The sequence below is a fragment of the Teleopsis dalmanni genome, chromosome 1 (assembly GCF_002237135.1).
Source record: "Teleopsis dalmanni isolate 2A chromosome 1, ASM223713v2, whole genome shotgun sequence".
Classification (NCBI taxonomy): domain Eukaryota; kingdom Metazoa; phylum Arthropoda; class Insecta; order Diptera; family Diopsidae; genus Teleopsis; species Teleopsis dalmanni.
The window spans coordinates 105,152,268-105,178,664 of NC_051846.1; the positions used below are offsets into that span (position 1 = coordinate 105,152,268).

Below are 26,397 nucleotides of genomic sequence, written 5' to 3' on the forward strand. Positions count from 1 at the left end.
TGAATCGTGGAATTTCTTTAAAACTTCTTGGATATCTTTTTTATTGGTTAGAAATACCGCGTAATCTTCTTTCGTTTGGTCCTTCGTATCTTCCACTTCTTCTATTTCATTTTGTTCCATTTTATTTTTGTTTTCCTTCAGATATGTTGCTCTTGTATTTCCTCTCGTAACTACTGCTATTGGTAGCCGACTCAGAGCATCCGCGTTTTTATTGGTTTTTCCTGGTTTGTACAAAATTTCAAAATCGTATTCCAACAATTTCAATCGGAATCTTCCCAAACGTGTGTCTTTTTAAGATTTGTTATACCTCTTAATGGCTTATGGTCAGTAAATATTTTAAAATGTCTTCCCAATAAGTAAGACCTAAAATTCCTAGTTGCCCAAACTATCGCAAGAAATTCCTTTTCTATAGTTGAATATCTTTTCTCCGTATTACTCAGAGCACGGCTTGCGAAATAAAGTGGTAAATCAGAACCTACTTCTCCCTGAGACAATACTGCACCTAACGCTTCATTACTAGCGTCAGTTGTTAAAACAAAAGGTTTTGAGAAATCTGGATATTGAAGTATAGGAGGCTTCGTTATTGCAGCCTTCAGTCTAATCATTGCTTCTTGGCAACTGTCGTTCCATTCGAACTTTTCTCCTTTCCTTAGTAATTTATTAAGCGGTAAACACACACTCGCTGCTTGTGGGATAAATTTCCTATAATAATTCACAAGTCCCAAAAATGATTGCAGTTCCTTTACATTTCGAGGTGCTGGGATAGACTTAACACACTTCATTTTATCTGGATCTGGAATTACTCCTTTGTCCGAACATTTATGCCCAAGGTAAACGACTTCTCGTCTTAAAAACTGACATTTCTCCGTTTGTAATTTTAAATTATTTTCTTTTAGTGCTTGTAATACTCTCCTTAACCTTTGGTCGTGTTCATTTAAATTCCTTCCGTAGATAACAATATCGTCGAGATAGACGAAGCAATCTATGCCTTTTAATCCTGTTAAAATACTATTCATAATTCGCTGAAAAGTTGCGGGTGCTCCTGTTAAACCAAATGGCATTCTAAGAAATTCAAAATGTCCTAGACCTGTGCTAAATGCCGTTTTCTCCCTGTCTTTACTGTCTACCATCACCTGGTGATAGCCACTAGCCAAATCCAGTGTTGAGAAATATCTACTGCATCCTAGTTGGTCTAAAATTTCATCAATTCTAGGAATTGGAAACACCTGTTTAATTGTTTTTTCATTTAATTTTCTAAAATCAACCACGAGACGCCATTTCTTTTCCCCATATATACCTGACCTTTTAGGTACAAGTATGATAGGAGAGTTCCATGGTGATTTACTCCTTGTTATTATCCCTTCATCCAGCATTTCACTAACTTGCTTATTAATTTCTTTCTTATGTGCTTCTGGTAATCTATATTGTCGTTGATTTACCGGTATTTCTTATTAATTTCAGTAATTTTCCGTACCTTTCCTGTAAGTTTACTTCTTTGTTCAAATTAACATTAGGGACATTGTACTCATAGTACTCATTCATATCACTGCCCTTTAATTCAATTTCACTATTCATTTCAACTGCATAGTTGTTTGCATTCAAAATTCTTACAAAACCTATTCCGTTTTTTACTTTTGTTAAATATTCACCTGAATAGACATTTGTAACTATTTCCTTTTTATGTATTACGAGTGTTCCTTCTTTAGGCACTACTTTTACTGGAATAATCATTGTTGATCTACCTGGGATTGTCATGCTTTCTGCTATACAAATCCGACCATGATCTACAATGCTTACCAGTGGTAAAGTAGCTAATTCCTCTTTATTCTTAAAAAATTTTAAAACCTTTTTAATTGAGTCTGTAGTAGACCGGTTCCACAGTTCATCTCGACCTAGAAGCCCGTCTGCTGGTAAGTGGCTACCTACTGGCACTACATGCATTTTGAATTGTAGAGCTGGAAATTTTCGGTGTTCAATATTGACCGTACCCAATGTACTTATATTGCCTCCAAAAGCTCCTGTAAGACCCTTTGTGTCTTTGGTGTTTATATCTTTTAAATTGATTAACGCCTCTGTTTTTATAAGGCTGGTGTCTGCTCCCGAATCAACTAAAAGTCGAAGTTTATTCCCCACTGCACGTTCGCAAGGTACTTCTACATAGGCATCATCAAACGATTGACTACTGCTACCTTTGGCATTGTAACTCGCTCCTTTTGCCCGTAGTACTCCTATTTGTTCAACCACCCACTCTGATTTTTCTTTCCAGTAATCCGATAGTATTGAACAATATGAAATTAGTAAAGAACTATACATGTCCAAATACTGAACATATATTTGTTCACCCTCAACACTATATTATTCAATTTCGGATTTTTCAAATAACTAATTTTTCCCTCTGAATTTTTAAACCCTATTTGGTTGGTCAAATTTTCTTGCACTTCCTTATGTTTTATCGTGATTATACCATGATTCCTTGAATTAACCGCTTTGGCTCCTAAATTCTTCATCTTATTATTTGTATTCGATCGGTTCTGAACATTGTTGTTACTGTTACTTTTAGTTATTCGTGCAGGTCCTAACTTAAATTGACATTTACTTTTTTAATTTACGGCAGTCCAGTCTAATGTCTTAGACTGGGCCGGTTGAAGTTTCCCGACGGGTTTGGTACTGTTATTCTGCAAGTTTTTGCAAAATGTCCTTCTTTGCCGCACCTAAAATATCTAAGATTTGCACTCAAATGTCTTCCACTTGGTCTGCTAAACTTTGGATTACTGTGCTTTAAAGGTACTGAATGCTTTAGCCAGTCCCTCTCTTGTCTCACGTTACTGTAGTTATTTTGGTTCCCACGTCCTGTATGTCCCAATTTACAAAATTTATTCTGTTCATGTCCTCTCACTCCACAAGAAGTACAATACAATTTGTTTAGTCTACTGAAACAATCCTTTGTATCGTGTCCCGTCTTCTTGCAGAAATTGCAGGCCGATTTTTCTTGTTTTACTGTCTCCATAGGATGTTCTCTACATTTGGGTCCATTTTCATGCCCATATACTCCACAATTTGTACAGTATGGCGTTTTTTGTCTTTCTGGGCAGTATGCCCATCCATGTCCGTCTTGTTTACAAAACGTACATTTCATTTCTGTTCGATTCTCTGTGGTGGACATGTTTATATTTGAACGTGATTCACCCAATAATTTTTCGGCTGATTCTGCAATAAAAATTAGTTTCTGGATAGGATCATTCTCTAAACCAATAAACCTATGCTTTAAACTATTGTCTTTCAAACCCTTAATAAAACAACGTACTGTTAGTCGCCTGTATTCTCCTAACTGTGACAGAATTTCACTCTCACCTCCTTGATTTCTTATTAGTTGTTCGGTTTCATGTAGTAACGCCTCCAGTTTACCTCCAAATGAACTCGCCGACTCATTCTGTCTTTGTTTAGTACAAGTTAGATCATTCCTTATGTGTTCCAATGTACGTTTCCTGAGGTATGTACGTTTAACCGCCTCACACAATTCATTTACTGTGTTGAATTGTCTACCCGCGATATTCTCGTAAGCTACACTCACTAATCTTTGTTTTATGCAACTTACGACATACTGTGCTCTCTCTTGCGGTAGTGCTTGTTGTACCAGTTCACAACCCGCAATAAACTTGTGTACCTCACTCCGTAGATCGGGTCCTTCTGTGCCCGTGAAATACGGTAGCACCTTGGTTACTATTTCCATGATTGCCGTAATCGATGCCATAACTTTTTTTTCGTTTTTATTTGTTTCCACCATTGTTCTCAGTAACTGTTTTGTTTGTCCGCACTTCGCTAGTTCTTTCTTTAAATCATCAATTTGTGCTGTTAGCTTTTTAATTTCGTTTTCCCTAATGTGATCTGTACCTTCTGAGTCCAAGATTATACTGATGTCCTGTTCCGTTTTTCCCTGGTTTTTTAAAACGTTTTCCAAAATTGCCGTCTGATCTTCCGCGTCTTGCAATAAAGATGTTAGTTCTTCCGTGCGTGAACTTAGTTGCTTACACTTATGTTCCAAACCCTTTTTAGCATCTGACAAATCTTCAATAACGTTCGCCAATTCTTTAGACCTTATCCCTTCCACACTCACTATATTTTCCTTTATGTATGCAAGTTCTTCAACCCTCGTTAACCTGTTATGTCTAATATGATCTTTTGTTAATTAAACAAATTCCTTATCTGGATTAAGTTCAATTAATTTTTCCCAAGCGTGTACTCTTGCCGATTCTAAATATCTTTTAAATACTCTAAGCTCCTGTTGTAAATGTTCGATTTCCTTTTTCCATTTATGAGAAATAAAAACAAAACAATTACGTGACCCCACTCAACCAATAACAATAATTAATTAATCAAAAGAAAAAATACCAAACCATATCTCTGCATTACACTTATTACTTAGAGAAAAAAAAAAAAAAACAATGTTTAATTCCACAATTCTCTAAATTCTTGCCTATATTGTCGGGCCCTCAAACAACCATCTATGCGAATCTAGATGGTTTTCTAAATCTTTTGCCTCGAATTGCTTATCGCAAACAAAACAACTTTTCCCCATATTTGAACAAACTTAAAAATTAAGAAATTTCACATAATAACGTAGAACAACAGAACTCAAAAAAAAAACTTACATACAGAAATAAATTTACATACAGAAAACTTACATACAGAAAATTTACATATAAAATTTGATTTTTAAAAAATAAAAATATATATTATATCATTACAATATTATTTTTATGTGTTGTAATAAAACACATTTGATTTGATTTGACTTTCTTCTATTTTAAAAACTTAACTATAAATATTTCTTATTAATGACTTACAATTTTTTCTCCCATTTTTCTTGTTGTTTTTTTTTTTGTTTTTGTTGATACTCCTTATTTATCCGGGTCTTGTCTTGTCCTTAATGTGTTGGTCCCTCGCTGCACGTTTTGTTACTTTTAGTGGTAAAAAAAACGTGTATCGGCTGCCAATTATTATGTGTTGCCAAAAATTATTATGTGTTGCCAATATGTTGTGTTCAATTAATTAATTAATTATGTTATGTTGTATAGTTGTAATGCTGTAAACTCCCACGTAGGTAGGTGACGTTGTCGTCTCACGTTGCACGTTTTATACTGTATGTTTATAAAAACGTGTGTATACCGGCTGCGCCAATTATGTTGTGGTTCTCATAGAAAACGTGACTGCGCCAAATGCTGTAACCTTTACTTCAAATTCTGGACTAAATGTTAACTTTTGTTTAACTTCAGTTGCATCTTTTTTACAATTTTTAAAACATAAATGTTTATAGCTATTTTAGAATTTTTAGTGTTTTTATAACACTATTGCCGAAGTACATCGTATGGCCAAGTTCATCAGAGCAGGAACAAATAAAAAGTGACACGTACAATGAATTACCGTTTTGCATTGGCTATATTGATGGCACCGAAATAAAAATTGCAGAAGCACCACAAATTAATCATGAAAAATATTTTTCAAGAAATCACATTTATTCCATTAAACTTGAAGCTGATTGTGATTACAAATTAAGAATAAGAGATGTTGTTGTTGATTATCCCGGCTTGACTCACGATGCTAAAGTTTTTTCGAACTCAATACTTTTAACAGAAAAATATCGATTTTTTTCTAATCAATCATGGATTGCTGGTGAAAATATTCTAATATTTTTAAATTTTCCTCATTTGTCCATTTTCGTACTGGATTTTTTTTTTCCGTGTTTTTGTTTGTACATTATTCACTAAATTAAATCATTTTAATTTAAAAATTATATTTAATTTATTAACTTACTTTTGCCAAATGTCCTGCTCTTCACTTAACACAATATTTAATATTAATCAAAACCAAAAACAAAACAAATTTTAAATGCTGCCCATACGAAATGCTTAGTATAAATACATTTTCGGAGTAAAATTTTTTCTTATGTATAAGAAATATGGCAACATTGAAAAAAGAGTAAAAGTGCAACGCAAATGTTAATCAAAGCAAATGCTTGACTAACGTAGTAACATTGCAACGCATTACTAGACATGTATTTTGTTGTTGCTGCGTTGCACTTTTAATACGTTACTCGGTTACCGAGCGCGTTACTCGAACTCGTGAATAACCCTAATATAAATTTATTTATTGTTATGTTCTCATTGTCGCCTAGAGACCCCTGAGTCTGAAGAAGTTTGCATAGTTTTCGGTGCCGTAAACACCATCTAAATGTCACCGTAACTTGATAGTTGCCGATCGTATAATTAACTTAATCTTAAGGGCTTCATGTTCATCAATGATATTTTCCATTTTAAGAGTTTTTTTATAAAACTTTGCTTATGTTCTATATGAACTTCGATATTAAGCTTGTGGATAATTTTATCCAAGTCAATTATTTTTTTTTTTCACTTCGTGAGGAAAATTTATTTCATTTTTCTATTTTTTTTCTCCTCTTTCGTGCCCACTTTAAACTTATTGTTTAAAGTCGGGCCGACTGCTTTCCTGTATACCTTGGACTCGGTTCAGGTTTACAGTTTACGAATAATTTATTTCAAGCGGCTGATTATATTAAGTCACTTTCTTGTTAAATTATTTTGATTAGTGTCCGTGACTGTGCGATCTTTAATTATTAAATTTGGCTTTTTTTTGTGATTTAAAATTTTTTTTAGGTTACTTTTAATTTTTCACCATAAAGTGAATAACAACTTTATAATCCACCAAATGTTTTATTCAAATAGTACTTTGATCACTTTCCGAATAACACTTTTTATCAAGGTCCACGTTTTTTTTTCTCCTTGTTTTGGGATATTTGTTAGTTTTTAATTCACTGCAAACACCTTTGTTATCGGGTGTTATATATTGCAGGAATTTTTATATTTTACACTGACGTCGCGTACTTTTTAAATTTTCTGCAATTAGCGTGAGTTCATTGCGGTTGACACTCGCGTCGCATAGTTTTTATGTTTTCTGCAATTGTGACGAGTGTCCCTGCTCGGGCGCCAATTAATAATATTGTAATTACGGTTGTATTAAAAAATATATTTATTTATTATTCGACGGAATTCACATCCGACCGCGTTCACCGTGCAAACAATATAAAAACTTAAAACTAGCTTAAAAATAAAAACCCTTAAACTTCAAAGGTTCTACATTTTACGATATTTACTGGTAAACTCTTTACCGACAATTCCAACTAAGTGAGCGATGCTGGTGCTTTTATATTCAAATGATCTGAGCTTACAAATAAAGCTTTTTACTCAAAGCTTGCTCAGATCGTAATTTTAATCATACATTTTCTCAAACAAAATAAATTACTGTTTTACATTCAACCCTACAAAGTGAGAGCGTGCTATAACATGCATGCTTCATAGCTTCTAGGTCGTGCTTAAGAAGGGAGCCAAAGTCGAACTAATGTTTTTTGGTACGAAGTTTCAATGTTTTCTATTTTATAAAAAATTACTAAGATCCACTATTTCAATTATTTGCAACAAGCTAACCAAACATCTGATGAAGTCGAAACTTTTACAGCTGTTGTCTAAAATTTGTCAGATATACAAAATATAATTGCTTTTGTTCAGGCGTTGCCACCTGTTATGAAGTCAAGAATGGATTGTCAAAAATACATACACAAGAAAGATATACCATTAAGACCCATAACTTCGTGCGTACATTTGTCATCGCACAAATTATGTTAATATACCATATTGCATCAATTTGAAATATATAACTTATAATTCTGTCTTTAATATTAAAGATGCTATTGCTATCATGAAAAAAATTAACAATTCATATGTTATATATATGATAATGACGAGTTTCATTTGCATTATTTCTGAGTTTCATTTTCATTATTTCTGAGCATACCAATAGACTATGCGTTAAAAATTAACAATAAGTTGTCCTTTATAAAAAATAAATATAATATGTATATAGCAAAAAAAATTTATTTAATGTATTTATAATTTATATACAACCAAATTTATTTAATTTATTTATGATTTATATACAACTCACATTAATGCATACCATAACAGCTGGGGTGACAGAAATTTAAACAGAACTGGCAGGGATATTGACAGGCTCGTCACAGAACACTTATGGTAACTTCATGCGTCAGATGAACTAACATATTATAGCAGCACGACAGTCCACGTGATTGATTTCGGCTTATCAAACAACCTGGAACCGAACGTGTACATAGAGGTCCTTGATGAACTGGAGTCGAATCACAAACCAGTCCTTTTCATTCTTGAAATCTGCCCAGTTAACAACATGAATCCCACGTATGTAATCACCGACTGGAGCGCATTTCGAAAATTTGCCCAAATAACTGGAGACCCGATGAGCAGAAGAGAAGCCAATAGTCTCTCCAATGAGATTAGGAAAAAAATTGGTTAGCACAGTAATGAAAAATGGCGCGAATTTCTGTCAGAAATACATACAGGTGACAAAACCTCCTGGGCTTTGGGCTTCTAGACAGTGCCGTCTATTCATGGAGCGGCCAGCATGGCCTCACAGACATAGCCAAAGCCGAGCAGCTTCAGATTCTTTGAAGCTGCAATTTCAACCCAATGCTGACAGTGACTATGACACTCAGGAGGAAGATATTATTAAGGAGGCTTTTAATCTTAGGGACCAGGTCCCTGATGAAAGAATCTCACTGTATCATATTGAGTCTTAAGACCAGATCCACACTTGGACACGACAATATCAGCAACAAATGCCTCGTAATCTCCCAGAAGACGCAATTCAATGCATCGTTCACATCATCAACTGCATGTTTAGGCTTGTCAAGTTCCCAAAGACCTGGAAGATGGCCTTGGTTGTAGTGTTTCCTAAACCGGACAAGAATCCCTTATTTCCAACGGAATAGTTGGTCTAAATTTCTACATCTCCTTAAGCCGCTGTTTAATAACAATCGTCTTAACCTCAAAAATAAAAAGTTATTATATACTCAAAGCACTACTGTACGGATGTGTAACATACTGCAAAGCCTCAAATACTGCCATAAAGCAATTACAGATAGCACAAAATCTGGCTTTAAGAAGACTAATTAAGATTCTTGATATATTAGAACAACAGACATACTTAGAGTTCTAAGAATCGACTAAGTGAAAAAATATATCAATGACAGAGCCCTAAAATTATTCACAAAAGTTGATACGTTGCCAAACCCTGCACTAACAAACCTTAAGTCCACCTCAGGACGCACAAGAAGATATGCTGATCTACGGTCTGTCATCAGTTAAAAGATAAATAAATGATATAATTCTAGTATAGTTAAAGCTTAGTGTGGGACAGGGATAAGCCCCCCAGTCACAAAAGAGTAAAAGTGCGCAATAGCACTAACTCAAATCACAACAACAACAATAACAACAATAGAAAATAGCTACTTCATATTACTGCGTCTATTCCGCTTTTCATTATGTTAGTAGTTAAAATGATTAATTTTGTTTATTGTTTATTGTTGTAATGAACTAGTTACGTGACTTTTACTATATGGTTTTTTAGTGTGTTAAACGCGTACTCTTGGTTATATCCCAAGTTAAATTCGACGGTCTGTCTACGCAAGACATTCAATACCGTCTCCTTTGATGAGAAATTTTTGATGAATTTATACCTTGCTTACTTTGCTAATAAAAGTTTCTACCTCGTCGAAATTAACCGGTCTCGGCATCACTTATGGTATATCGCTTCAAGCTGTTTTTCAGAAGGTTTTATGAACGTAGAGTCTATTACGTGACCAACGTATTCAACGTTTTGCAAACACATATTTATGGTATTGGTAATGTACTCCAATTTTTTTGAACCGAATGAAAAGCTCACGAAAGCACTGGTGACAAGAAACTGGTAGTCGTTGGTATTCGAACAGCTCAAAAGGAATGTTTACATCAAAAAGTTTCTTTGAATTTTCTGTCAGAATTTGGTGATACGATTCACTCAAATAAAATTTTGAAAAGAACTGGCCTTCTTTAAGTTTATAGAATAATTCCTCTATTTTGGGAATCGGATAACGATCAATTTCAATTCGTCGGTTTATACTGGCTTTGAAGTCTACACATTACCGTATTTGACGATTAGGGTTGCCATTCGCTAGAATTTATTGGTTTCAAAACATTTATCGGAACTAATCGATCGATTTCTGAACGGACATCATCAAAAAGAGCGAATGGTGTTGTGTATAGCTTCCTGAATTTTTTAGAAGCATTCGAATTAAGAGTGATATTTGCTTTTAACAAGTTACACTGACCCAGTTCACTTTTAAAAGTATTGGAAAATCGACTCTTGACAGTATAAAATAGTGATCTCAGCGACGTAGCATTAGAGGGTAAAAGAGCACAATTGTTGATAATTATGTCGTTAGGTATCAAAACTTTGAATTTCAATTGTGTAACCAATTAAGTCACAGAATGTTTGTGGCATCTACTAACAATGAACCTCAGCAACTCCGCGAACAGGAACCACGGCACTTCTGCTTGTTTGATTCGTAGGCAAACAAGCAAGTTCTGCCCCAGAGTACGTTAGTCCTCTAAACCGATGACAGTACAGTCATTGTTTTATTCTTGCCGTTTAAATCGAACAAAATTTTGACTTTTGTTGTGTGTACAGAATGATTGTTTCAAGTGTGCCGACATCTTCAAGAATCTGCTGTTGATTTTCCTGGGCACTCAAAATTGATTTGATGGTATTGAAATAATTTCGTTGTTGTTCTTTTGTTTTACTGATTGACTGACATAAATATGATCATGCTTCGAACATAAATTGCATTTGGTTATATTTATGTAGTGATAGCACTTTTCACGTTTGTGTGAAATTTCACATTTGGGACATGATTTAAATGTTTGAGTTATGTTGTAGCTGCTTGTCTTGTATTATTCTTATTTTGTTTGTGATATCTCGGATTTTGCTATCTGCATAAGACTCGTAACAATTTTGATTAGAACATTTAAATAAACAATCCTTAGCTGCATCCTTTAAGTCGGCGATCCAATCGCTGTATGACTCATCATGTTTCATTATAGTGCGATAAAATTTGAATCTAGCACTCAGGACATTTACTTTTCCTTCGAAATACTGCGTTAACGTGGAGATAATTTTTTAAAACAGTTTTTTCTTTTACTTTGCCGTTAAATAGTATCTGCAAAAGTTCTAAGCTTTCTGCTACGAACCAACTGAGAATACAAGCTCGTTTGGTGTTGTCGTCATCGACTCCATGCGCTTCGAAATGTTGTTCCAATTCAAGCAAATAGGTACTCCAGAGGGCAGTTGATCTCTCAGTTGACCGTCAAATCAACTGCCGAAAATAAAAATATAAATATATATATATATATAATATATATATAAATATATATATATAATATATAAATTAAATAATCTATATAGATGTATAAAATTTATAAAGAAGAAAAAGAATATGAAAAACTTGCTCATCTTGACGTAATACTAATTAGACACAACAATAAATTTAAAATAAATTGGTATCAAAAACTTACAAACACACATTATATAATTCAGAACATAGATTTAAATTTGATTATACGTGTTTAAAACATCAGCGATCTAATTTTTCACAATGAAAATAGAAGAATTCTAACAGACCTTCTGCTCCAATATGATTATACCAAACGGATCATACATTCTCTTTTAAAACAAGGGCCAAAAATTTACCTTCCAATGATGTACACCTGGTTTCTCAGAAAATTTCAACAAATCCAAATGCTATAATGAAGATAGGCACACATTAGCGTCCAAAGTCAAGACTACACTAAACCACTATTTTTTGAACAAGAAAAAAAACTGCCAATCTACAACTTAGATGAACGCCATGCCCTATACAAATTTCCATGTAAAGTGACACCTCCAATATATGTCAGCAAGTAATGTACAACAAAAAACAAACTTATGATGAGAATCGCAGGCCATAAACACGACATAAAGAGAAGAAAAGACAGCATTACCAACCCAATGTTCTAAAATGAACCATACTTCTCCAAATTTTGAAGAAGTACGAAAATAAAAAGACGACATAAGCCCAGTGAAAAGTTGTTTATTGGTTTTATTAATAAAAAATTAATTAATAATAAAACCTAAAACTAATATTAAAAATAAAATGAATAAAAACCAAACAAAGAATAACTAAAGTACCTATAATTGTAAACTAGGTCTCGGGTAGCTCGCGGAAAATAGGATAAAGTAAAAATAACGTCTATTTTACTATAGTGTCAAACTATAGCAATAACAATTTACCGCACAACTCAAAATAATTTGCTGCCAGAGCAAGTCTTGCTGTTCAGCGCTTATCTACGCAGTTAAAAGTAACGATAAGGCAATAATAATAAGGTTGTAATGAAAAATTTCAGCTCTCAAAAAGTGTTAACGCCGATATTTCCGGTATTACTTTGCTATTACAGCTAGAGCATAAAAAACAGCATCGTATCTAGCTGCAACAAGTAGAGCAATAAGGTCAGAAAGAACAAATTCGAAAGATCCACCAGTTTCAAGTACCCAAGAAATAAATGGCTATCAAACATCGCAAAATGAAAACATAGAGGACACAATTACTAATTATGAAATTAAAGACGAAATTTAAAGCTCATATTTTTCCTCAACCAATTCACAAAAAGTAGTAATTCCAAAAAACGTAGAATGGTTGCTTTATCTCTTCCTTCTTCACAATTCCCTTTCTTAGGGCAATTACTGAGGAGAAGACATTATCTACCTGAAACATATTAACAAGGAATAGTCAGAAAACAGCTTACCCATATGATAAAAAAAAACAAAAAACAAAAAATTGGACCGTAGGACAAACTAAAAAGTCTCTCAAAGAATAAACAGATATGCTGATATTAGATGCGGACGAAGGCGACACCATGAATAACAATGATTATAAAAATAAAATGCTGCTGCCTCTCGTATTTATGATCTCTGATATTAGATGCGGACGAAGGCAACACCATGAATAACAATGATTATAAAAATAAAATGCTGCTGCCTCTCGTATTTATGATCTCCCGAAAATACACAAACACGGAATACCATTATGACTTATAATTTCGTGTGTTAATGTAGCAATTTATAGATAATAGATATTTCAAATCTGAAAATAAAATTTATTATCAAACCAAAGGTATGCTTTGGGGTCGCTTATATCACCAATAATATATAGTAATGACAAGCATTTTAAACCCATTTATGGTTAAAACATCCATAAACACAAACCACGTTTTTTGACCAAATATGTTGATGATATATTTGCTATAGTCAAAACAGATGACATAGATAATAATCTGGCCATATTGACTAACCTACACAGTAAAATAAAATTTACAAAAGAAGAAGTTAATAAAAAACTGCCTTATTTGGACACAATAGTAATAAGACATAATAATACAGTGTAGTGCGTAACATTGTATTAAACTTAATAAGGCGAGTGTTCAAGATTAGTAATTAAATTTTTCACAAGGAAAATCAAAAAAATGCTTATTGGTATATTAACTAAAAACAATTTTTCAGTTACCATTATCAAATCCTTGATAAGAAAGCAAAAACTATTGAAAGTAGCAAATCGGAGAGTGAACCCAAAACTTATGTATCAATGACTTACATACCTGGCTCCTTCGAAAATCAAAATGCTACAATAAAACAACACATAAAGTAGGATTAAAAACAACAAACACATTAAAAAGTTTGTGTTAATAAAAAAAAAACACCAATAGACAAAATGATAGTACATAAATTTAGTTTCACTTCTATTTACATTGCAATCCGAGTCTTTAAATAATTAAGTAATATAACACACAATAACATCAACTATTAAGATTGCATTAGAAATCTTATAATAAATGTCTTTAAAAAATAATCAAAATTGATGTGTATTCTGACAAATATAATTGATTAGAAGATGACCGTAAATTTGCCGGAGTAGAAAGGAAAATAATAAAGAACTATAACTGGATCAAATAAACAATATTTCAATAATCAATTCAAAGCTCTCTGTCCATTATTATGTTATGAAGAAATTAAAGACGAAAATAAGTATATTTTTAATAATAAGTTTAATTTAGAAGAACATTTGATGACAATTTTTAATCTGCTTAAATTTTTTTAATAATTAACTGCTAAAAATACTATTGAGCAATATAAAAAAAGTTTAAAGTAATGAAAAGCACTACTAAATTATTTAAAAATCATAAATATTATTGGATTATTGAATTCATCAAAAAAAATAACATGCTTTCTTGTTCTAGTGCTTTTATGAAAACATTTCAAATGCTATATCATCATGCAGCAATTCAAAGCAATTGTGTATTCTACGTCTTTTAATAATATGACACAATTTCTACATTTTTCTAAACTTCATTTTATTAAATACAATCTATTCTATTTATGAATAATAAGTACTACTTATGGCAATAATATATGATTGGCATGTACGGGACTACCCAGTGGTAATCACCGCCTTATGAAGAATTACAATTTCTAGAATCTGCTCGGCAAATCAGAAGTTGCGAAGCGTATTAATCTACGAATGTTAAAAGTATCCCTCGTTAGACCTGCGGCAAGGGGGTTAGGATGAACTACCAGTCGTGAGTGATAGTTGCTGCTTATTTGCTGTATTGACTCGTACACTGTAGAGATGCCAAGATCATGATGTAGGACGTTATTCGGGATAAACCATGGGGCGTCGGCGCAGATACGTAGTATTTTTGATTGAAACCTCTGAATCATGTCTAGATTTGACTTCGCTGCTATACCCCAGATGGGTATACCGTACGTCCAGATTGGCTTTAAAACGACCTTGTATAAAAGTATTTTATTTTGCAGCGATAATTTGGATTTGGGATTAAGTAGCCAGTAAAGTGAGCGTAGCTTTAGTCCTAACTGCTTCCGTTTTGTAAAGATGTGGTAACGCCAATTTAGACGACGATCAAAATGTACACCTAGATATTTGGCGTTTTCAGCTTGCGGCAATTCACGGCCATTCAGTCTAACGGAAGGGCAGGTACCGTGGCGGAGTGTAAAAGTAGTTTGAACTGATTTGTTATCGTTAGCTTCAATGTGCCAAATGTCTAGTCATGCGTTGACATCGTTCAGATTACTTTGCAAAAGTTGTGAAGCTACTACAGGACGCCTCTGATGTTAACGCCTCTGATGTTCTGACGTCTTTGGCTAAAAACGCATCGAGTAGATTTTTATAACACCTCTGATGTTCTGACGTCTTTGGCTACAACGCATTGAGTAGATTTTTATAACGCCTCTGATGTTCTGACGTCATTGGCCAGAAGTAGAGTCAAGCTTAGAATAAATTATGTTGTAAACTTTTAATAAATAAAGTTTGAAATAAAAGAAATCAAACGGTCTTTAACTTTCCTCTCATTGGTTTACCAGCTTCGAACTGGTCAATAAACAAATTTATTGCGACGACCCGGACCGCGAATGAGTGATACCTCAGCAAAAATTAAACGACGAATCCGTGTCGTAACAGTTAATAATGTCATCTTGCGCCTTTCCACTAGGTCAGCGTCTATTTGTAGATTCTTTTGAATCTGCGATGGCCACTTGTCTTCTATTCCATATAAAAATAGTTGTCCGTGAAACCACATATGATTTTTACCAAGATCTTAAGAATTCACAGCACGAGATAGCATATCTGCTGGAATAATTTTTGAATTGATGTGTCGCCACTGTTCAAGCAAAAGTTCTTGTATTTTGGCTATGCGGTATGCACAAATACTTGATATTTCGAAGATTTCGAATTTATCCAATAAAGCGTGATTTCGGAGTCACTCCATAGAAAAATTTTGCTTTGCTCGAGATGAAGATCAGTTTTAATACGTGTAGCAAAATTTGCACCCAGTAATGCTGCGCATAACTTCAAACGTGGAATGACTTGTATTGTTTTTGGGTTTTTGTGATTGTTAACATGACGTGGAATCTGTATGTGTTGAAGTTCTTTCAAATTGGATCGAAATCTGTCCCACTTAGTGTGCATTTCCTCTGGAAGTGTTTCATCCCAGTCCAGCTGAAGCTGCCATAACCGTTGAACGAACATTTTTGCTTGTACTGCCACGGGGTTACCTGGGCTCGTTAACTCAGTCTCTAACACGACTTCATGATTAAAGGATCAAAAAGTCGGGCTAACTCAGAACAGACTATTCGCTTAGTGATCTTGTTTTCTGTTGCAGTATTCACCTTGATTCGAAAATGATCAGATTTCTGCAGCCATATAATTCCTAATGTTTTAACCGATGTATGTACTTCTTCTAAGAGATTCAAATCCACTTCTTGATCTTCTGGCACTATACCATGAAGCAATTGTTTGTGATTGGCAGACCACTATCGTAGTTTGAAGCCGGCTGTGGAGAGAAAGTTGTTCAGTTGATTTTTAATTTCAATTGCTTCAGTTATAGTATTGGCGCCGCATAGACCATTGGCGACATAATAGTCTGTTTCGAGTGCTGCTGCTCCGAGAGGATATTTACATTTGTTATTTATGGTTAGCATCTGCAAATATTTAGTGGCCAGATACGTTGCGACCCTAGTACCATATGTTACTGCACTAAGTTGTTACAACCGCATTTTTTCGTTGGGATTCTCACGCCACCATATATTTTGATATCGTCTGTTATCAGGGTGAATTTGTATCTGTCTATATATTTTTTCTACATTTGTCGTGAACACTAATCGTGAAATTCTGAATCGTATTAATATGACTGCGAGTTCACTCTGTACTACCGGACCCTTATGCATAATATCATTCTCGTAGAATGATAGAAGTTTTCGTAGAAGTTTTTGTAGATGCATCAAAAACTACTCTTAGCTTCGTTGTAGTACTATCAGATTTGAACAATGATGAGGCATGAAGTAGTTGGGGTACAATAATTGATCCTCATGAATTTCTTGTAAATGTCCTAATTTTTCGTATTTCCTCATGAAACTGACATATTTCGTTCGTAGTTTAGGCTGTTTAAACGATGTTCCAGTTTCAAAAACCAATTTAGAGCCATCTTTTTTGATTCGCCAAGGGCAATTGCATCATCTGTGAACGGAATCTTGACAATGAACCCTCCTTCTTTATTTTGTCAAGTGTTTTGAATGAATGCTGTTTCACATTTCTTCTGTACATGTGATTTTGCCCTGATCTATTTAATCTATTTAATGCGCCGCTGCACACCCAACCGAAGACGGTTTTCTGCAACACTCGTAAATTGTTTGCCATACAAATTTGACCTACTAACAATAGCGAATGGAAATATTCGGCACATATTCGGAAATATGTATCGAATGTGTTTGGTTGAGGCGAAATAATTTTTGGAAGTGGTCTTCTTGGATACAGCAGCGTTGATATTATTGATTTCTCCTGAGCCAATCGTTTGCCTTTTTTGTATTGGACTGAAGATGAAGTAACGCAATGTCTGCTTTTGCAATTCAAACAATTCAAACACAATTTCAACCGTTTTACTGCAGAGATACGATCAGGAACTGATAATGCTAAAAACTTGTTACACTGGTAGATTGGATGGCCATTGAAGTGACTCAAGATACTATATTGTTTTTTTTAATTGATTATATAATCTTTTAAATAACCTTCAAAACCCAAAAGTACATCATAAAAAAAATTATTTACATTCTAATACATATATTAGGTGTACGAAGGCTGCTATATATATTTTTCAGGCCTAGGCAACACTAAGGGTTGCCAGGTGCAATCTGACATTTCCATTGGAAAGGTTGATATTTTTTAGCATAACATCACTCAGAAGATATTGTCATTTAATTGTGAATTGTTTTATTTAAAGAGAGTTGAAAAATTCATCTCGGCCAAAAAATGGAATTAACACGTGAACATTTTCGTGCGATCATTTTTCACAACTCTTGACGTGGATTATAACGACAAGAGTGCATTGATGAAGTTAAATCTTTGTATGGTGATGAAGCATCATGCTATAGCACTGTGAAAAACTGGTTCAATCAATTTAATCGAGGCCAACGCTTGCTCAACGACGAATCCCGTGAAGGTCATCCGAAAACGGCCGTTGTGCCAGAGAACATTGATAATGCAAGATCATCATGTGACATACCGTGAGATAGAGGCATACTTGGGCATTTCTCCCACCAGCATACATTCGATATTGCATAAACACCTGGCCGTAAAAAAGGTTTGTTCACGTTGGATACCGCACAATTTGACAATCGCTCAAAAAAAGGCTCGTGTCGATTGGTGCAAAGAAATGTTAAAAAACATCAACAAAATGGTGCTTCAAAAGACGTTTATAAGATCGTCTCAGGTGACGAATCATGGATCTATGCGTATGAGCCCGAAACAAGACAACAATCGACCGTGTGGGTCTTCGAAGACGAGCCAAATCCAATAAAAGTTGTTCGCCTGTTTCTTCGACAAAACTGGCCTTGTGTCGACTGTTCCGCTTAAGCAACGAAAGACGGTCACTTCTGAATGGTTCACTACAATTTGTTTGCCTGAAGTCTTCGGAGAAATTCAAAAAACGAACAAGAGAAAATAATTGTTCACCATGACAACACGAGCTCTCACACATCGGCTCAAAGCAGCTCCTTTTTTATCGGCCAAAACGTCGAATTGATGGGTCATTCGCCGTACAACCCTGACTTGACACCCAATGACTTCATTTTATTCCCGCACATCAAGAAAAAAATGCGTGGTCAACGATTACGGTCGCCAGAAGATGGTGTTGATGCGTTCAAAAACCATGTTTTGGAGGTGTCTAAATCGGAGTGGAAAAAGTGGTTCGACAATTGGTTTGAGCGCATGCAAAAGTGTATAAATCAGGCTGGAGAATACTTTGAAAAACAATAAAACAATTTTTGATGATAAATATACGCATTTTCATTATTAGGCCAGAAATATATATACCAGTCCTCTTAGTAAAAAATCCATTATTTTTGCATGAAATTCTTATTATACACTGTGGAATAATATGTATAATGTGAGGTCTTGGTTTTTGTACGTTGGTAATGCTGAGGTATACTCAGCCGTTGTCCAAGTGTTGTGACAATATAATTTTTATTTTTAAAAATGAAAGACAATTTGGTGTAGTAATTCAATTATTTATTTAGAAGAATTTTAAAAAAATGGGGTTTTACAATCTATGATAATATAATTACAATATAATGCTAGTTTACTAATTTGATGACTATGATTATTTGGAATGATCGTGCATCGTTGTAACCACGTGCCTGAAATGTTGCTGTTAGACGACACTACTCGTACTAGTCGTCTTGGTGATTTTGTCAGCAGATGTTGGACATACAGTTATTAAATAGAACTGTATTTTGTTTGTGTGATTTTACCCCAATAACAAAATACATAGATCACGTAAACTCGTATTTAAAGAAATCACAAATTGCAATAGGCAGACAGGCACCATGTCTCGCATGCATTGGTGTTATTGTGTTCTTAGAATTTGCTTGTTTTAGAAAGAGCAGACAATCAAATTGAAGTGCATAATATTTTTGGAGTTTAATATCATTTTGCAGCTTGAAATGACGGGTTATAATAAAATAAAGTATCGTATAAATAAAAAGTGTTTTATTTAAACAAAGAAACAAATTATTCTAACAGCAGACGTCGTTAACTAGAGATTAGAAATGTTATGCTGGGCTACAGTCTTGATTAGCATTTATTAATGTTAAGACGTGTCACTGCCTTAACTCAATCCTACATAAAATACTACTAGTCAAGATTTTTTTTTTTTTTTATTGCTACAACTATTTACATTATAAATAACGAGTAGCTTGAATCTGATAAATACTATACATACATAAATAAACAATTTTCTACACAAATTACTTTACATTCTAATTCAATGCCATATCAGCGACATTTCGCCGTTTTAATCGTCTCTGTTGTCCATAAGAAGTTATGATGTTAACAGCTTCTATGTTGACATGTTGCTGCAACCTCAGTTTGTGTCTTGTTGCTTTCTGTTTTATTTATTCAGCGAATGTGGACAATTTTAGATCGCGATGTATATCGCTGTTCCTAATGTACCATGGCGCTTTTAAAATGTTCCGTAGAACCTTGTTCTGGAAACGTTGGATTATTTCGACGTTACTTTGGCTAGCGCTCCCCCATAGTTCAGCGCCATACGATAATACAGGTTTTAAAATTTGATTATATAGCAGAATCTTGTTTTGCATAGATACTGTGGATTTGCGGCCAATCAGCCATTCCATTTTTCGCAACTTCATGTCAAGCTCGTCCCGTTTCTTTTTTATGTGTTCTTTCCACCGAAGTTTTGCGTCCAACGTTATACCAAGATATTTTGCAGTATTGGCATATGGTATTTGAGTACCTTGAATCGAAATAGGAAGATACTGTATTTTTTTATTTGTAAAATCCACATAAACAGATTTAGCAGAATTCAGTTTGATACGCCATCTTTTTGTCCAATTGTCTAACGAATTTGTAGCTGTTTGTAATTTGGCTATTGATTCTTCAACGGAGTCAGCAATCGCCAAAATAGCAGTATCATCTGCAAATGTTGCAATTTTATTTTCAGGTGTTATTGGCAAGTCCATTGTGTAAAGCAGGTACAGTAGTGGACCGAGTACACTGCCCTGAGGTACACCAGCTTTTATCGCAGAAAGATTTGAATAGCAGTTTTCGTATTTTACATAAAAGAACTTCGAGGTAATGTAAGACTTCAAAATCGCAAAATATGACGACGGCAAACATGTTTCTAGTTTATTCAAAAGACCTTTGTGCCAGACTTTGTCGAAGGCCTGTGCGACATCGAAGAATACAACAGAACACACTTTTTTACCTTCAATAGCCCTTTCAATTTCATCGACAATGCGGTGTACTTGATCTATAGTTGAATGCTTACCACGAAAACCAAATTGATGGTTTGGTATTAGCTTTTCGGATTCTATTATAGGCATTAGTCTCTTGTAGAATAGCTTTTCAAAGAGCTTCGAAATAGTTGGTAAAATTGAAATTGGTCTATATGACAATATGCATTCTAGCGGCTTGCCTGCTTTTGGAATCATTTTTACTTCTGCGATTTTCCATAATCTAGGAATATATTTTAAATTTATTGTTGCATTGAATTGCATTAATAATTTGCTAACAGCTTTATCTAGTAACTGCTTTAGTCAAGATGTATCATGAATACCTTGGCTTGGTTTACATATAAGACTACTGGTCAAGATGTATGGTGACAACCTTGACACGATTTACATATACATATACTAGCCAAGATGTATGTTAACTACCTTGACGTGATATATGACTACTAGTCAAGATGTATTTAGCTATCTTAACGTAATTAATATAAAACTACAAGTCATGTATATAATTACCTTGACCTGATACAAGAATACCAATCAAGATGTATATAACTACCTTGACGTAATACAAGATTACTAGTCAAGATGTATGTAACTACCTTGACTAAGGTTCTACTGACTTTTTCACAAGGACGTATTACTACCTTTGAGAGTTTCTTAACAAGTGATTTTGCTTATACAATGCGCGTTTATATATACTTAAATGACCAAAGCTTTTGTGTAGCGCATCGGTACATTTGCTGTTGGTAATTTTGGTACTTGTTGACTTTTGTTGCTGTTGTTTTCCTACATGTAATTTCTGTACTTTGTGTTTTCGTGAGTTTTTGAATTCACCGTGCTTTGTATTTTGTTTAACAAAAGCTTTCATGATTTGACGTTTCTTGTATTGTTCACAAACGTGTTTTTTTAATTAGTGCCGGTAGTGGTGGTTTTAATATTTATATTTATTGAATATAATAAAATATATATTAAACGATCAATAAAATAATGTTACGAATTTGATCAGGTTAACAATGGAATGTTTAAATATTATTTAATCATTATGTCAATTAATATTTTATAATAAGTTAGTTGGAATTTGTTGGAGTGAAGCTGTGTTTTCCAAAATTTGTTCCTAGTAATTACTAATAATACTTTAATGTTAATTGTAATTATAATTTCAGATGAATTTAATATGTTATCGGTGCAGATGCGGTGTGTTATTTGTGAGTTATATTAATATAAAATATATGTAAAGTAAAATTAATCTATGTTATTTTCGATTATATTAAAATTCCACAGTGAGTGAAGTTAAATTATGTGTTGAGTATTAAACGTAGTTAACTGTGATATGCAACTAAAACATCTTTTGTAGTTACAAGTTTCGTGACGTTGTTATTACATGTTTACGTTAAATTTATGTAGATTGGAAATATATAAAAATTTCCATCCTTACAGTACAAAATCTCAGCCTTCTGATGCCATCTAGCGTAACCCCATCAGACTTATACAACGCAGGATACAGATAACTAAAGCCATCTATTGGAAAAATTATAGATTTCTGTTTACTACTTATACTTATATAATGAAATAGAAATATTATAACTTACTTTTAAACTGCCTAGAATAAATCGAACAATTCTATTATTCGCTCACAATCGAATATTTGAACTTTAACCAAGGACTCCTCATTTTGTTAACATATAAGAAAACTAATCTTTATGAGCAAAGGCAAGCTTTATTCAAATTTATTCAGAATGAAATCAGAAACGTTCTTTTCCACAAAAATGTCAATGAATTTCCAACGCCTACTTACACCGCCACAGTACCCTCTCCTAGTGGTGGATTACCCAAATCTGTGGTAAAAGCCTGCAGAGGACCAAAACTTGCCACCCTACCGTCGATGAATCTTCCTTCCTACCGTAATGCCCAACAGAGACATAGCAACAGGCTACAGAGAAAAACAATCGAAGCAAGTCAAGTAATATCGCTTTCCCTGAGACAAAGGCAACAGACCCACAATGTCAGCATGAACATGCTGGAATCGGCCATTAACATCAGCAAAAGAACCAATCGGTGTTTTAGTATGCCGCTGAATCTGGGACTTCTGACATGCAACTACGCACAAACATAGCTACATCTCTAACCAAACCAGGTCAAGCATACATAGCCTGCACCAACTTCCGTGTCGCTCAAACACCAGAATGAGCCAAAGCGTCAGGATGTAAGAACCTATTGGCGACAGTTTGCGGGGTCATAAAAACGAACACAACTGTCTGACATATCACATCACAATTCAATACACGAGCCCAGCAGCCTTAACTTCTCAACCCAACGCGATCCTCAGATTAGCTCTGCAACTGAACGAGTAACTCTGCATCAGTCTTCTCCCCTTCAGCAATCAACTCAATATCATATGCATCCAGTTGAACCGTTGCAGCACTAAACAAAGAAGCAATCATAGCATTATCTGCGCCAGTCAATATCAGTACAATACTGAATAATAATACTGATACAATACTGTCTTGCACGACGAGGTGATGCCTTTTCACTAACTTGCCTAAATGCAAACGTCAACAGTTTGTGATCTGTAAAAATATTGAAATTACGCCCCTCCAATGCATACTTGAAATGCTAGACAGCTTGATAGATGTCGGTTAACTCACGACGACTACTTTTAGTAGCCATCGCTCGCTAAATGTTCAAATTGGCGTACCATTGGCGGCAAATAAATTAGTTGTTGAGTCACTGCTAGCTCTTCGCTTCGAATGACCGAACGACTTCGATATAACCGATATGTCGGCGCCAGTATCAATGAGAAAAACCGCCAACGTGGCAGGATCTTTAATGCTAAGTCGAGCTATACGGACGTTATTCCCCTCCCAGCTCGATGAATTAGGAGTGCCTAGTTTTTTAGTTGCAAAGTACTTGCCGCGAAACTACACGGCTGCCGGCAAGTATTAGCCCTAACACCAAAACTATCGTGATACCAGCGCCAATCTGGATGACTTCCTGGTCGGGAACGAGTTCGCCTACGCCTCCTCAATGAAGAACGACTTTGCAACGACTTACCAGTGCGTACATCTAAAGGACTTAAACGCTGCTCGATTTGTTCAAGTCTTCATAAAATCAAAGCATTCTCGAACAATGCCGGATACCCTAAGGCTAATGCTTCAGCAATCTGCTAAAAATTGTCCGTCCCTCAAACACAGTCTGCTAACTCAGCCAGTGCCATGTCCGGTGCCTGCAGAATAGCGCGTACTTGTGGTGGTAAACGCTGCAGCCAAAAAAACTTGAGAAACTCATTGCTTACCTTCTCTATTGCTAACGTTGTCAACTCCGCCAGCAACTGCGTTGCCGTCTGTCACCAAGCGCTTTATGATACGGGCCTTCCAATTGGCGTGCTTCTCAGCTGCAGGATGATGAAGCAGAGCATGAATCACATTGGCCACGACACTTGACTTAATCGCTGCAACAACCGTGTTATACTGTGTGAAGTCACTTGAGACACCAGCTACAGTGAATTGCATCTCGATCTGAGCAAATCAAATCTCCGGTCGCTCATACCAGAACGGCGGTACCCTCACTGCCACACGGTTTACGCCGCTCACAGCCAGCTTTTTCACTATCGGAAACCGACACCACACCTTCGTCGCAAACTGACATCACGTCGGGGTCACCAATTTCGCAAAGGACTCCCGATTTTGTTAACAAATAAAAAAAATTAATCTGTGCAAACAAAAGCAAACTTTATTTAAATTTATTCAGAATGAATTCGGAAGCGTTCTTTTCCACAATAATTACAAAAGTGAAAATTCCTGAAATTGAATTTAAAACTTTAATTACAATGAATTTCCAACGTCTACTTGCACCGCCACAAAACTATTTAAAAAATCCAAATTTTTCGAATAAGAACAGCATGTTCGAATACGAACAGCATTACTAAGTTTAGAACTTTAACGTAGGAACGTTTTTTATATAAAGAACTCGAGGAGAATATGCTTATTTATAACAGGTTCAGTTTAGTGTTCATTTAAGAATAATTTCGTGAGACTGTCAAATTTTACAATCATGTAATTATACTTTTGCAATGTATGTAACTTTCACTAAAAGTCAATTGTTGTAAACCATACATAAAATTTAAATAAATACATATACATATATTATTTAAATTTGATAATTTAAGTTTTAAGTTTCATTTTAAACATTTATAAAAACATCTTTGTTTCATAGCCATTTAAAAACATTTGATAAATACTGATTAGCTTAAAATTTCTTACAAAGAATAGTAAAATTAATATTTATATAAAGATATATATTACCTCCTTAGAAGTGTTTTGAAAAATATCATTAGATATGATATCTTTTACTTTAGTTTTGTTTATATCCTTTTCATTTAAAACCCAAATTTCTAAGTACATTATCGACATAAAAAAGGCCTGGCAATAATTTGAAGCTTTAACAACGTATAACAAATTTTTCGGCAGAGATCTATAAAAAAACATTTCCACATTATTAAAAATAAGTTGTTTTATAAATTACATCTTACTGTTTCGTATGAATGCGCACACATTCACATATATTAAGAAATTTATTTACGATACGTTTCTCTTGATAAATGTTTCTTGTCTTAAAAACATCACTGTCACCTTTCTCCACGTTATTACAACAATTAATATAGAATTGTTCAAAAAAATATTCCAGCATTTCAATTAGTCCCTTAATTTGATTTGAATTATTTGAGGTCAGCAATTTAATAAATAATTGAAAAGCTGCATCAGCAAAGCTTAAATCATTAATGGCCATATCATGAAAATCATTCCATTCACAGCATTTAAAAATATTTGACACAAATTGACAGATCCATATATCATAGTCACAGTAAATAGTTTGTTTTAAAACATTGATCCAATCGATGTGCTTTATAATTCGAAATTGATCCAAAGTAGTTGTTTGACTCTGAGGTACATTAAGAACATTAAAAAACGGAAAAAGATCTGAAAGTATTAAAAGATCCAAACCGAAAACAATTTAAGAGACAAATGTGAAAATATTAAAATTCTGAAAATTGTATTATTGATTATCCAATATTGTTTTAAAGTAAATGTTATATGTTGCCTTGTAAAAGGAATGCAGTTTATTTAAATATTTAAAAAACTAGTTATTAAGTTATATAAATTTTTGTAATGAAATTTATTTTTCTGATATTTTTTGTAATATTATCAGTAGTGATATATCATAAAATTTTTTGGAAAAGTAATAAGCTAAGACATGCGGTGCACAAATTTGCACACAGAACTTTGTATAGGTAAACATACGTTCGCATGTTTAAGCAAATTTGCAAAACAATTACTCAAAACATGAATATAAATACTCTCTCCTTTGCAACCTCTGTCTAAGTTTTCTGCTTTCAAGGGGTTAAACTCTTTTATTTAAATTTTTTTAACATTATTTTCGTTTGCACTAAGGTACTAAAAAATTATATAACCAATCTAATCAGAAAAATATATTTTCCTCACATACAAACAATTAAAGGTCACCCTAATATTCACTAACAATAAAGTAACATGGGTATATCATATTAAAAAAAGT

The 26,397-nt window shown here is 34.1% G+C and overlaps 1 protein-coding gene across 1 annotated transcript in view; it reads right to left on the reverse strand.

Moving 5' to 3' along the window:
• LOC119669360 (serine/threonine-protein kinase ATM) overlaps positions 1-26,397 on the reverse strand; it is a gene marked incomplete at its 5' end in the record, with an annotated part of 132,358 nt that overhangs the window by 35,445 nt on the left and 70,516 nt on the right. Inside the window, 2 exon segments of the mRNA XM_038079219.1 lie at positions 25,128-25,296; positions 25,355-25,802. Of these exon segments, the coding sequence (XP_037935147.1) occupies positions 25,128-25,296; positions 25,355-25,802 (617 nt within the window).